Below are 14,826 nucleotides of genomic sequence, written 5' to 3' on the forward strand. Positions count from 1 at the left end.
ATCCAATGATACGGCTGATCGGTGCGGGCCGATCGGTAACAATCGATGTGGTATGAGTTATCGATCGGTGCAGACCGATCGAAGCAACTGCTGAGAAAAGGAGAGAAGGACCGATCGGTCGAGGACCGATCAGATCCCTCTGGACCGATCGGGATATGGTCCGATCGGTCAGGGAACCTCGATCGGTATGTGGACCGATCAGGGCTCTCTGGACCGATCGGTGATCGGTCCGGCATAGATCCGAGTCACAACGGCTATCTCCGTCTTCTTCGCAAAACTCTGTCGCCAGGTGAGCAGGTGCAGGTTATAAAGAGGTCGAGGGCTTCTACAGTGCTTAATCTTCTTTCTGGTTCCTTCTGGTCTTACTGAGCTTTGCTGAGCTCATACTTCTTGAAGCTTCGAGTGAGCTTCCTTCGGCTGGTTCAGCTGCTGTTGGGCATCCGTGAAGTTGTTGCTTCATCAACGGACTCCCGTCGACGAGAAGGCAAAGTGTTTTTACATTCGTATTGCTTTTTGTTTCTTGCTTTCTTTCTTGTACTCCTATCTTGCTGTTGCAAGAGATTGTGGCGAGGTTTCTCCACCCAGAAGGAGTTCATATTAGCCGGTTATCTGGGGTCTCATCCACCGACGGATTGATAGGCTTCGTCCACCTTACGGACACGCTGAGGAGTAGGAGTATCATCTCCGAACCTCGTTACATCGCTGTGCTTGAGGTTTGATTTCTCCATTTACGTTTCTGTTGTTATTTTTCCGCTGCGCTAACTTGATTTGTAGAAAGAAACGCGAATTTGAGGTCGCCTATTCACAACCCCCCTCTCTAGCCGCATCCGAAGGTCCTAACAAGTGGTATCAGAGCAAGGTTTCTCTTCGTCGGATTAACACCCGGGGGAGCACAAGCTAGAGAATAGATCGACTCGGAGAAGACATCACGATTCCACCCTTCTAGGAGTGCTATGACTTCGCGTATTGGAAGGTAAGAATGAAGTATTTTCTTATGACTAACCTAGCAAATTGGAATTATGTACAAGTAGGTTTTATTCCTCCGGTGGATAAAAAGGGAGAACTTCTCAAGAAAAAGAAGTGGACGAAAGAACAAATCCACCAATCCACAATCAACGACGAGGTAACGAAAATCCTTGAATTTTCATTACCTAGTGATATCTTGTGTAAGATAGGTGGATACAACAATGCCAAGGAGTTGTGGAACAACTTGGCTAAGTTCCATGAGGAGAGCTCCAATTCAAGTAATGAAGAGGAGTCAAGTGAGTCAAGTAGCTCACATCATGGAGGTAAGGAATTAGAAGTTGAGGGCTACTCAACATCTATGGAAGAAGAGGAGGAGATTTCTTCTTCAAGATTGGTGCAAGAAGAAGCTTCTACCTCCGGAAGGGATGAAGAAGAGAGCTTACATCCATCCTCAACCCTAGGTAACTCAAGCGATTTAATTTCAAGTAAATTACATATAATGTGCTTTGAGTGTAGGGAATATGGGCATTACAAGAGTAAATGTCCAAAGAGGATTAGGAAGACTCTACCGGCACCAAAGGTCAAGGAAGCCAGAGTCCCGAAACGTAAGAGCAAGGAGCACGTGGTGTGCTTCCAATGCAAGCGAAGGGGACATTATAGGAGCCAATGTCCGAGGGGGAGGCAATCTCACAAGAACAAGAGACCGAGTACGTCTATAGGGGGAGCTAAGGCAAACCCTAAGGTAATCTCTAAGGCACATTCTTGCAATTCTAGAAGGATGCATGCTAGTAGCCTTATTGCTATTGTCAATAATAATAAGCATGATAACTATAGTAACCGATACATGTGCTTAGGTGCCAAACATGTTAGCCTAGATAAGGACAATACTAGAAAAACCAACCCTAGAATTAACTCATCTAAGATTAAGGAAAACCTAGGTAGGAATCCCAAAACAACTAGACATATGCCTAGGTATACCTCAAGGAAAAATGACAAATTAAAACTTGAGGTATTAGAGAAGGAAAATCAAGTCTTAAGGTCAAGACTTGACACTTTAGAAATGACCCTTAAGAATTTGGAGAAGTCAATTCTAGGGTCTAAGGGTCAAAAACAAAAGCCCAAGGACATGAGAGGTTTGAGTCACAAACCTAAGTCTCAAATGGTCAAGCCCACTTATCATAATGTTCCATTCGATTATGGAACAAGACCTAGGGCTAGGAAGACCATCACCAAGGTCACAAGGGGAGTCACCCCTAGAGTTGATCTTGATGAGTCCCAAATGACCAAGGCTTTAAAGCCTAGGAGGGTCATTAGGAGGGTTGCTAGGGAAGTCATCCCTAGTGAATATTTAGTGAACCCAATGAGCTCAAATAGGTTTTGGGTTCCTAGGAGCGTGATTCCATCACGCTAGATGGGTTAGGGTGTGCCAACCTTATTTGGATAGGTAGTTAACCTAATCATAACAAAATGTGGCATTTTAGGAAGTTTCAAGATATAACCAAGCCTTGAAAATGAAATTAAAAATTATTCCTAAGGTGATTAGGATGTGCCAACCACATTTGAGGAATTTTCTAGGGTCAATCTAATTGGCACATAGTGATCTAAAAATCTTTAGTATATGATTTTAGGTCTATTACACTTAGAAATATAGAATTTATGGCAAAATGATCAAAATTATCAAAAATAGCAACTAAAGCTAGAATTAGATATTTTCTATACCTTTATATGTTATTTGTCATATATTGTTTGTCATGTGTCATGTCATGACATCATATTTAGTTTATTGTCATTTGAAATGTCATGATAATACTTAGGTTAGTTATATGTCATGCTTTAGTTAAGTTTCATACTTTATGACATGACATCATGACATTGGCACATGTTTTTACTTATGATATTATTTTATGTCATGTCATCATCTCTTGCATTTATCAATTAATTTGATTTAAGGATAAAAACACAATTTGATATGGAGATCAAATTGTTGTTTAGAAAATGCATGAGAACTAAGCTTAAGATGACCTAAACCCATATCTCACATCAAAATTGACTTGGATGTGTTTGATATACCTTAGATGTGTGTGAGATATTAGGATTATGAGTTAGGATCAAGGTGCATAGTTCTTGTACCTAGATGAGCCTAATTCGAAATTGAGGATCATAGGGAAAGCTTGTGTACAAGTCATGTACATTCAACCCTAAGATTGTGATCCTAAATTGAATGGTTTAAAATCAATTCAAAAGTGATTTGAAAAACCTTGATGAAGCTTTTCTAGTGATAGCATTCATCATTGAGCAAGTTGATACAAAGATGAGGTAAACTTGAACTATTTCAAAATTTTTAAACTTTGTATCAAGATTTGAAAATGGAAGTTATTTTCATAGAAAACTATTTTTCCATGATAGTATATGTTATGAGGAATGTATCCTCAAAATTTTATAATTTTTGAAATTTTCTGTAATTTTATAGGGGTTTCTGAATTTCGGGAGGAAGAAATTCAGAAATCAGCATGGGTGACTGATCAGGAGGTTGCCTGATCGGTCCAGGGGATGCTGGATCGGTCACTGGACCGATCCAGGGAGCTCCTGATCGGTCTGGTGACAGATCGGGCGTGCCAAAATGCTGATTTTCGCCTGTGTTGTCTGAAATTTCAACTGAAAGTTAAAACACAGTTTGTGTTTTGGATTTCTAAATGTTTGAAACTCTCCAAGACATTGTTGGTGCAATGGTCAAGGGAGAGTTGACCTTTAGGAGAAGTTTTACTAATAGGGAGTTGACTTTTAGGGGGAGTTTTACTCTAAAGACTTGAGTGATATGAGATTATCACTAAGTTGATTGTTGACTTTAGTATCAAGGGGGAAATTAAGGGTTTCAATGAAAGGTATGGGACTTTCATTAGGAATAAACTCTTGACCTTAATTCACTCTTTTTGATGTGTGTCAAAAAGGGGGAGAATGGGAGAATGTCCAAAGAATGTTCAAGGAAGAACATTAGAGTTTGGGGAGAATGTTCAAGGAAGAATATTGGGAAACCTAAGTTAGGTTATCGGGTTAACCTAACTTGTTTATGGTTTTGTCAAACATCAAAAAGGGGGAGATTGTTGGTGCAACCTTAGGTCAAGGTTGACCTGGTTGACCTGACTCGAGTTGACCTGACTCGAGTTGTATTTTGATGTTTGACGAGAATAGAAAAGTTCTATTCTCATGTTTGACGAGAGTAAAAGTTCTATTCTGATGTTTGACGAGAGTAGAAAAGTTGTATTTTAATACAAACTTGGGAGATTGTGGGTGCAATCTTCGGTCAAGGTTGACCTGGTTGACCCGAGGTGAGTCGACCTGATTCGGGAAATCCTGGTGAGTGAAGCCAGGTGAAAGTTCTGATGAGTGAAGCCAGGCAAGGGAAAGTCCTGGTAAGTGAAGCCAGGTGAAAGTCCTGGAGAGTGAAGCCAGGCAAGGGAAAGTCCTGGTGAGTGAAGCTTGGAAAGTCTGAGTGAAGCCAGGAAGGGAAATCCAGATAGGTCAAGGTTGACGGACATCAGTGAAAAGTCAGCAGGGAGCTTGGCGGGGAGACTTAGCGAAAAGTCCGGGGAGCTTGCACGGGAGAAGTCCAAGTATGGAAGCTTAGCATGGGAAGTCGGAGAGGGCTCGGCTCGTTCTCCGGACTAGGTCGAGAGGGCTCGGTAGCTCGTTCTGGACCGGTCAGAGAGGCTCGGTAGCTCGTTCTCCGGACCAGTCGGAGAGGGCTCGGTAGCTCGTTCTCGGACTAGGTCGGAGAAGGCTCGGTAGCTCGTTCTCGGACCCGGACGAGGCCCGAGAGGGCTCGGTAGCTCGTTCTCGGACTAGGTCAAAGAGGGCTCGGTAGCTCGCTCGGGACCGGTAGGGTTTAGGGGAGCTCTAAACTGGATCGGTCTGCTGACCGATCCACGATAATCTGCTGATCGGTCTGCAGACCGATCGGTAACTAATCGCTGTGGTATGAGTTATCCGATCGGCCCGAGACCGATCGAAGCAACTGAGGAAAAGGAGAGAAGGGCGATCGGTCCAGGACCGATCAGATCCCTCCTGGACCGATCAGGATATGGTCTGATCGGTCCAGGCTTAGCCTGATCGGTCTGTGGACCGATCAGGGCTCTCCTGGACCGATCAGGTGATCGGTCCAGGCGTAGCCGTTGAGTCACAACGGCTATCTCCGTCTTCTTCGCAGAACTCTGTCGCCAGGTGAGCAGGTGCAGGTTATAAAGAGGTCGAGGGCTTCTACAGTGCTTAATCTTCTTTCTGGTTCCTTCTGGTCTTACTTAGCTTTGCTGAGCTCATACTTCTTGAAGCTTCGAGTGAGCTTCCTTCGGCTGGTTCAGTTGCTGTTGGGCATTCGTGAAGTTGTTGCTTCATCAACGGACTCCCGTCGACGAGAAGGCAAAGTGTTTTTACATTCGTATTGCTTTTTGTTTCTTGCTTTCTTTCTTGTACTCCTATCTTGCTGTTGCAAGAGATTGTGGCGAGGTTTCTCCACCCAGAAGGAGTTCATATTAGCCGGTTATCTGGGGTCTCATCCATCGACGGATTGATAGGCTTCGTCCACCTTACGGACACGCCGAGGAGTAGGAGTATCATCTCCGAACCTCGTTACATCACTGTGCTTGAGGTTTGATTTCTCCATTTACGTTTCTGTTGTTATTTTTCCGCTGCGCTAACTTGATTTGTAGAAAGAAACGCGAATTTGAGGTCGCCTATTCACACCCCCCCTCTCTAGCCGCATCCGAAGGTCCTAATAGAGAGAACAGAACCTAACAGGACATCTCACGTTGTTGAGATATTAGATAGGGTGGATCCATATATACGAGAGCATATGATAAACAAGTTTCTTGATATGATTGATCTATCTCAAAATACATTGCGAGCTCCTTCATACAACATAGAACATAGAGGTCGACTTACGGGTAGAGATGAACAAAGTGGATGCCGTATATCTTCTTTCGTAGAAGCATCCACTTCAGGATCTAGGGTCTCTCAACCGATTGCAACATCTCAAGGGAGAGGAAGACGTGGAAGAGGGTCGAAGGTTTGCAATACTCAAACGACCCATGATCACTCTCCAGTTCCACCCATCCGTGATACTTATATTGAGAAATTACCTGTGCCTCTGTAGCATTTTATTTCTCACACTGTTGATGTTCAACCTGATGGTCATTGTGGATTCAGGGCAATAGCTGCACTAATTGGGTATGGTGAAGAAGGTTGGGTTCAAGTACGATTTGAGCTTATAGAAGAGATTCAACAAAATAAGGATCTATATGATAAATTTTATCCAGATCCAAATTTGGTAACTAATCTATTATTCTCATTGAATTATTTCGAGCAGTGGGCACCAGAAATATATTGGATGGACGCTATGCCTTTGGAAATTGTCATCGCATCAAGGTACAATCTTGTAGTTCATACATTTGGTGAGAATATTAGGAGTTGTTTTACTCACTTGCCATTAAGAACTCCTCCAGTTTTAAACCAAGAGCGTCGAGAAATAGCTATTGCTCATGTTGGCAATCTTTTCGTACAAGTTTTCTTATATCCTCATTATCCTGTACCACCCATTTCAACTTGGTGGTGGCAACATTCATCGTATGAAGTTAAAGGATGGGTCACTCGTTACAGGACACACGCTCATTTGTGGTACGAAGTAATAGATGTACCACCACCAAACGTATCGGGAGCAGAATTTGGAGGCAATATTTATTAAGATTTCTCTTTTTATATGTTTTTATGTTTTTTTTGTATTATTACATGTACTCTTCATTTGAAAAAAAAATATATGTTTGTTTCTAAATTATGAATGTGTTCATTATTAATTGGTAGTATTTTTTTAGTTTTAAATATAAACTAAAAATAAATAAAAGATTATAAACATATAAAAAAATTATTGATAAAAAATTGATAAATAAATTAATTAAAAAAATAAATAAAAAAATAAAATTTAAAAAATCAATTGAAAAATATAAGTATTATGAAAAAAATAATAAATTAAATTAATTAAAAAAAAATTAAATAAAATTTATATAAAATTGAAAAATAAATTATTGATAAAAAATTAAATTAATTAAAAAATAAAACTAAATAAAATTAAAAATATAATTGTATGAGAGTTATTTTTAAATAAAATTAATTAAAAAATAAAATCAAAGGACCTCCTCTCTCTCTCTCTCCCTGCCAAAAGACCCATGTAAGCTCCTCTTTGTTTTATTTTTTATTTTTTTTATTTCATTTAATTCTCATTTAGTTTTAATTTTTTAATTAATTTTATTTAAAAATAACTCTCATACAATTATATTTTTAATTTTATTTAGTTTTATTTTTTAATTAATTTAATTTATTATTTTTTATCAATATTTTATTTTTCAATTTTATATAAATTTTATTTAGTTTTTATTTTTTAATTAATTTAATTTATTATTTTTTCATAATACTTATATTTTTTCAATTGATTTTTTAAAATTTTATTTTTTTATTAATTTTTTTAATCAATTTCTTTATCAATTTTTTATCAGTTTTATTTTTTTCAATAATTTTTTTATATGTTTATAATCTTTTATTTATTTTTAGTTTATATTTAAAACAAAAAAAATACTACCAATTAATAATGAACACATTCATAACTTAAGAACAAACATATTTTTTCCAAATGAAGAGTACATATAATAATACAAAAAAACATATAAAACATATAAGTAATCTTAATCAATATCTGCTCCCGATGCATTTGATGGTGGTGCATCTATTACTTCGTACCATACGTGTCCTGTAACGAGTGACCCATTCTTTAACTTCATACGATGAATGTTGCCACCACCAAGTTGAAATGGGTGGTACAGGATAATGAGGATATAAGAAAACTTGTACGAAATGATTGTCAACATGAGCAATAGCTATTTCTCGACGCTCTTGGTTTAAAACTGGAGGAGTTCTTAATGGCAAGTGAGTAAAACAACTCCCAATATTCTCACCAAATGTATGAAGTACAAGATTGTACCTTGATGCGATGACAATTTCCAAAGGCATAGCGTCCATCCAATATATTTCTGTTGCCCACTGCTCGAAATAATTCAATGAGAATAATAGATTAGTTACCAAATTTGGATCTGGATAAAGTTGATCATATAGATCCTTATTTTGTTGAATCTCTTCTATAAGCTCAAATCGTACTTGAACCCAACCTTCTTCACCATACCCAATTAGTGCAGCTATTGCCCTGAATTCACAATAACCATCAGGTTGAACATCAACAGTGTGAGAAATATAATGCTGCAGAGGCACAGGTAATTTCTCAATATAAGTATCACGGATGGGTGGAACTGGAGAGTAATCATGGGTCGTTTGAGTATTGCGAACCTTCGACCCTCTTCCACGTCTTCCTCTCCCTTGAGATGTTGCAATCGGTTGAGAGACCCTAGATCCTGAAGTGGATGCTTCTCCGAAAGAATATATGTGGCGTCCACTTTGCTCATCTCTACCCGTAGATCGACCTCTATGTTCTGTGTTATATGAAAGAGCTCGCAATGTACTTTGAGATAGATCAATCATATCAAGAAACTTGTTTATCATATGCTCTCGCATATATAATATCTCAACAACGTGGGATGTCCTGTTAGATTTTGCTCCCTCATCATTAAACTGATGTGTGTGAATCGACAATCTCCTCCAATGAGCGTTGATACTCTGAAGCGGAATTGGAATGGAAAAGTAATGGTAATGTGCAAGATCATGCTCGCATGGCAATCCGTATACAATTTTGATAAAACAGTTGCATCTGCCGGATAGCTGGTGAGATGTTTCCTCAATACATTTTAGCTGACCAGAAATCAACTCCATTGCCTCTAATGAAATCCGACACCTTATTTGACTGAAAATGTCATCATGTAAATGTTGATGACGTGGAATGTTCAGAGATTTTTTGAACGACTTCTTAATATCTCCGAACTGAATTCTCAACATCTTATGTATTTTTTCAAAAGATGTCTGTAGGGATGACATGGTATCTCCCAAATATAACTTCAATCTCACATGTGCAGATTCTGTCCTGTAATAAAAAAAATGCATTGTGTTTAAATACTGAAAAGAATTGAAATACTACAATAATGAACAAAATTTAAATAATAAAATTATAAAATGACTATACCTTTGATTTGAATTGCTCCCGAGGTACATACATGTATCAACCCATGCTGAAACAAACCACTCTTTGTAAGGGTGTAACCATGTATTCCAAAGATAATTTAGAGCACCCTCGAATCGTTGATACTCTTTGCGCATGACATCCCACTTATGTTGATAAGACCATTGTGTCGATGAATTAATGAGTGAGTGTCATGATGCATAAAAATGTTGCCACTCCAGACCAAGCATAGGGGCGTATTTCTTCATTACGCACTGGTTTATGTGCCAAATACAAAGGATGTGACGTGCATTGGGAAAACATGTTTCAATTGCATTAATAAACGATAAATCCCGATCTGAAACAAATACCAATGGCAACGATGTCTTTTTTTCAACCATCCACTTCTTTAAGATACATAATGCCCATGTCAGTTGCTTTGTCTTCTCATTACTAAGATATGCAAACATAAGTGAGTAAGTTCGCATTGTGGATGTGATACCCACAACCTCCAATAGTGGTATCCGATACTCATTGGTCTTGTATGTGGCATCAATGATCAACACAGATGAAAAGTTGACAAACGGCTCTAGACTTTTTGAATGAACCCAAATAATATCTGTGATTTCGTTGGTGTCTGGATTTGTACGGTATTTATGGAGATATTCTTTCTTGATTAATTGGTCCAAGACATACTGAATAGAATTTAGGCCGCCCCGTTTAGCGGATTTATTTGTGAAAATAGCATTATAAATGCTTTTGATCCTCGTAGTATTTGATGGGTCTCTTTCCTTCAAAATACTAAGAATTTCATGAGGTGTGGTGTTGTTGGTCATGTCAAGCACAAATTCTTTTTCTTTTGGTTTTAACCTACTCGGGTACTCATGTCCATCAACATATTCTACTAATTAATGATTATGAAAACCACAAACAACTCTTAAACCCCACATCACACCATCTGGAGGTATTGGTATACCTCACAGCTCAAATGAGCATTCACATTTTTTAGTCCCAGTATTTCTTTTTAAGAATTGTCCATCAACTAGATATCGTGGCGGTTTATATTTTCCACCTCTTTCACACATAAGATGACATTTTGGTAGCTTGTCACCTTTTAAATTAGCAGAATTTTTAATAACCACTACAATATCATTCTTCAAACCAACTGTCTTTACCCAATTTATCATATCTTCTCTACTTTTAAATATCTATATAAAAAAATATAACAAAGATGCATAAGTATGACATTATCAATCTTAATATAATTTCTCTACTTATAAAATAAATAATGAATATACATAAAACAATGATAATAACTAACCTGATCTGTGGTAAATTTGATTGTATAATCGCGACTGTTGTTGGAGATATCTTGACTGGGAATATCATTCTCAATTGACCAACTATCTGAAAATAAAACCAAATAGTCATCCATATTTTCAGGAAGAGAGAAGGAGAGGCTGAGAGGGAGATAACAGTGAAGGGAGGTGTGAATGAAGAGTGACTAAAAATGAAGTATGAGAGGAGGATTTAAAGGGAGAGGTTTTGACACGTGTCAAGAGTTGAAGGGTGGGTAATTTAAGGGGAGGGGAGGTTCTGACATGTGTCAAGAGTTTAAGGGTGGGTAATTTAAGGGAATGGGAGGTTCTGACATGTGTCAAGAGTTGAAGGATGAATAATTTAAAGGGAGGGGGGGTTCTGACATGTGTCAAGGATTGAATGATGGGTAATTTAAAGAAAGTGAGAAGTTTTGACATGTGTCAAAAGTTGGAAGTGAGGTAATTTAAAGGGATGAGAGATTTTAACATATGTCAAGGGTTGAAAGGGGGGTCATTTAAAGTGATGAGAGATTTTGACATGTGTCAAGGGTTGGACGGGGGGTCATTTAAAGGGATAAAAGATTTTGACATGTGTCAAGAGTTAGAAGTGGGGTAATTTAAAGGGAGGGGTGGTTCTGACATATGTCAAACATTGAAGAGGGGTAATTTAAAGGGAGGGGGGTGTTTTGACAGGTGTCAATGGTTGGAGAATGACGAATTTAAATGGAGGGAGTGTTTTGACAGGTGTCAATGGTTGGAGGATGGATAATTTAAAGAGGGTAAGAGATTCTGACATGTGTTATATGTCAATGGTTGGAGGGAGGGATGATTTAAAGGGAGAAAAGATTATGACATGTGTTAATAGTTGGATGCGGGTAATTTAAGTGTCAAATTAGGAATGTAATTTAAAAATTATATAAAATAAAAAAAAATTAAAAAATTTGATAAAAAAATAATAAACAAAATTGATTAAAGAAATAAAACTAAATAAATATTAAAAATTAAAAAAATAATAAATAAAATTAATTTAAAATAAAACTAAATAAAAAATAAATAAAATTTAAAAAATATAAGTATTAATGAAAAAATAATAAACAAAATTAATTAAAAAATAAAACTAAATAAAATTAAAAATATATATAAGTATTAATGAAAAATAATAAATAAAATTGATTAAAAATTTAAACTAAATAAAAATTTTAAAATATATAAATTAAATAAAAATTTTAAAATATATAAGTATGAATGAAAAAATTTAAAATAAAATTAAATAAAAATTTAAAAATATATAAGTATGAATAAAAAAATTAAAAATAAAATTAATAAAAAATAAAAAATATATAAGTATGAATATATAAGTATGAATTAAAAAAATTAAAAATAAAATTAAAAAATAAAAAAAAAATAATAAAAGATAGAGGATAGAATGATCATTCGCAGAGGGGGGAGGAGAGAGAGAGGGGGAGGGGGGGAAAGCACTTTGCGGTGGAGGGGATGTGTGTCAGAATAATGGGAATTGATTTGACTGCAAATTTACGTCATTGATTTCGTCATATGCAATGCGGATATCGCTTTCTTCTAGCTGAACACAATCTGAAATCTTACTGGATACTTTTCACAAATGTTTGCAGAGATTTGTATTGATCTTGCTTTCGCATTTTTAACAGTTTGACAATCTATATGGATTGCCCTCACTTGCTCGCGTTTGTATTGGTGTGGGGAAGGGCTGCTTTGCTGCCCTTAAACAAGCCGGTGCTCGTGTAATCGTTACTGAGATCGACCCTGTCCTCACACTAGAAGGCGTTCTTTCGGAGGCCGATATCTTCGTTACTAACAAGGACATCATCATGGTCAACCACATGAAGTTGAAGAACAATGCCATTGTCTGTACCATTGCCCACTTTGATGTTAAAATGTTTCCCTTCAATCCCACAAACTACAATTATTGTATGCAAGGCTTAGAGCATTCCTAATTGGAAACTACTCAAGACTTTAACCCAAAAAGAAACTGAACCTCCTCTGAAATTTAATCACGAGATAAGACTTTGACCCGAAACGAAACCCAACATCCTCTGAAATTAACCACGAGATTGATCAAATTAGGCCAAATTAAGATTTGTTTATAGTGTCTGGTGCTAAAAATTCAAAAAGAAACACATCTTAAAGTTTAATGCATTACATTCTCAATGAAACAACGGCATTCCGAAATGAACTACAGAAAGATAATCAAGGAGTGTTGCATAATTAGGAGGCTCCTGCTCCCTTGCCCTTCTTCCGTTGTATCTTCTTGAGGTAGAACTCAAGCTCCTTCCCTTCTAATATGTATCTATAGCATCAAACACGAAACAAAAGTAAGAAATTAGTCAATCGATAGTGTAAAGAGAGGAAGTAGTTACTGAACAAGTTTGTATTAGGTAAGGTTCTGCTAACCCATCAGCTCTGCCACACTGGCCAGGGCGCGAGGATATGCTGGCCAAGAGCCTTCCGGTACCAAATTGTTCCTCAATGTGGGGATCGAGTTTCCGATCCTGCTGCCTCTTTTCTAGCTTCCGCAGTACGCTACTGCTCTTCTTAACTACTTCTGTAGTACCTTCTCCCTCTTGGCCCTGATACAAGATCAAAGATTACGAACTTGAAAGGTTTTTAGTTTTAACATGTGCCCCAAGGAATTTAGCATTAAGCCTAATCCATGTTTTTTTATGACAACAATGCTCAATCGCATAAATATTAGATAACTTGTACAATTCACAAGAATAGCAGTTAGTTTGAACTAGACAGATCAGTTTATTATTTAACTTTTTCATTTGCTAGAGTAATTTATAATTCTTAATCACTTGAGTACAATCACAACTATTATGAAATCAAATTTACCACTCCAATGAGCTCTATGCAATGCAAAATGATCCCAAACCCAAATGAAACAGGTTGATAATTGAAATAGTTCAAGCCTATCCTTTGTACATGACTAAATAATCCTATTCGAAACCCCTGAATGGACAAAATAAACAAGCAAGAAAGATCCATTAACACAGTTAGATAGTTTAACATATGCATAATGTTAGTAACTACAAGATGCTTCATATTTATTGCTTTTTCAAACTCTAAATGATGTTCAGACAATTATTCAAAGTTGTGAATCAAGAACACATACTGGAAGTTAATAAGTATAGGGATAACGGAATACTAAAAAAAATCTACCTCAGTTGCCTCTTTTTTTGCCGCTGGGTTCTTCTTTTTCTTTCCAAGCTCGATCCCATAATGCTGGAGATACCATGCCTTAAAGGGGGCAGCATCAACCTGAACAATTGCGCTCTTTACTAGGGTTTGAGTCCTCACAAGCTCATTGTTGGAGGCATTGTAGACGACATCGAGGATACGGGTTTTGCGTGTCACGGCCTCACTTCCCCATGAGTAATTCCCAGTATCCAATCTGAGTGCCCTCCACTTCACATTGCCTCCTCGAACTCGCACTCGTCTCACCGTCTTATTGCTAGAGAGCTTTGTGTTCGCAGGCTGCCTTCCCAGCTCATACCTGGGAGAAAAAAAACGAATCAAAAATAAGGCCTAAAGCAAAAAAAAAAAAACAATTTTTTTTGTTCGAGGATCTTCAATAGAACAGAAAGAAAGGTAAATTAAAAGAAAAAAGAAAGATTACTTAAAAAAAAATAGGATTACGCTACGAATTTAAGGTTCAAAATCCTTTTTTTTCATTAAGGAGCCATTAGGCAGAAGGAAGTGGTGTTTGAAAAACCCAAAGTTCAAGGAAGAAACAATCATCTAAGAAAGCTCAGAGTAATGAACAAAAAAAAACGAGTGCTGGGAAGAAAATTGCTTACTTTCTCTTCTTCCTCCAGGCCTTCTTCTTGCCTCCGGTGGCGCGCCTCTTGTGCATCGAGTCACGTGAGATACCTGCGAGCACAAGAAGAAGAACGGCGCCATTAACGAAGGCATTGTGGCTAAAGGTAGACCAACACAGAAGACAATTCTAAGGCTCTTGATTTGTACCCATCTTGGCAGTCCGGTGGTGATTATCGCCTCGATGCCCCCCGCCGCCGCCGCTAGCTTCCGAGCTCCTTCCGCCCTCGTTAGATCTGATTATATACTAAAGCCCGAGACGGCTAGGGCTTCCACGAACAGGCTTTAAATTTATAATGTTCTATTTACGCATAAGAATTTGATAAATTTACAAAATATGAAATTCTAAAATATTATTCTTTTTACTATTTTATTTAATTAGTGTACTAAAATAAGTTTACAATTACTTTTTTTTTAACCGGAGTATTATCACTTAAACCAATATTTAAAATACATTGCAATCATCTAATTTCATCTCATAGTTTGGTACTCTTTTAAAATTTCACATTTGTTTTAAATTTACACCACATACTATTATAATAA

The 14,826-nt window shown here is 37.3% G+C and overlaps 1 protein-coding gene and 1 pseudogene across 1 annotated transcript; one reads left to right on the forward strand and one right to left on the reverse strand.

Annotated features, from left to right (window-relative positions):
- The window catches only part of LOC122010645, a 24,076-nt pseudogene extending 11,575 nt beyond the window's left edge, over window positions 1–12,501 (forward strand).
- Window positions 12,502–14,573, reverse strand: LOC122008206 (40S ribosomal protein S8-like). The gene is made up of 5 exons (XM_042563840.1): window positions 14,434–14,573; window positions 14,265–14,337; window positions 13,627–13,960; window positions 12,859–13,034; window positions 12,502–12,754 (listed from the first exon to the last, which is right to left on the reverse strand). The coding sequence occupies exons 1-5, from the start codon at window positions 14,435–14,437 to the stop codon at window positions 12,673–12,675; spliced, it is 669 nt and encodes a 222-aa protein (XP_042419774.1). The 5' UTR covers window positions 14,438–14,573; the 3' UTR covers window positions 12,502–12,672.
- Between the last annotated feature and the right edge of the window lie 253 nt (window positions 14,574–14,826).

This window comes from Zingiber officinale, chromosome 8A (assembly GCF_018446385.1).
Source record: "Zingiber officinale cultivar Zhangliang chromosome 8A, Zo_v1.1, whole genome shotgun sequence".
NCBI classification, from domain to species: Eukaryota; Viridiplantae; Streptophyta; class Magnoliopsida; order Zingiberales; family Zingiberaceae; genus Zingiber; species Zingiber officinale.

Excerpts from the sequence above, each read along its gene's own strand:
- LOC122008206 (XM_042563840.1), bottom strand. Across the intron at positions 13,961-14,264 it reads GCCTGGAGGAAGAAGAGAAA|GTATGAGCTGGGAAGGCAGC; the intron begins GTAAGCAATTTT and ends TTTTTCTCCCAG. Across the intron at positions 12,755-12,858 it reads CAGTGTGGCAGAGCTGATGG|ATACATATTAGAAGGGAAGG; the intron begins GTTAGCAGAACC and ends TTGATGCTATAG.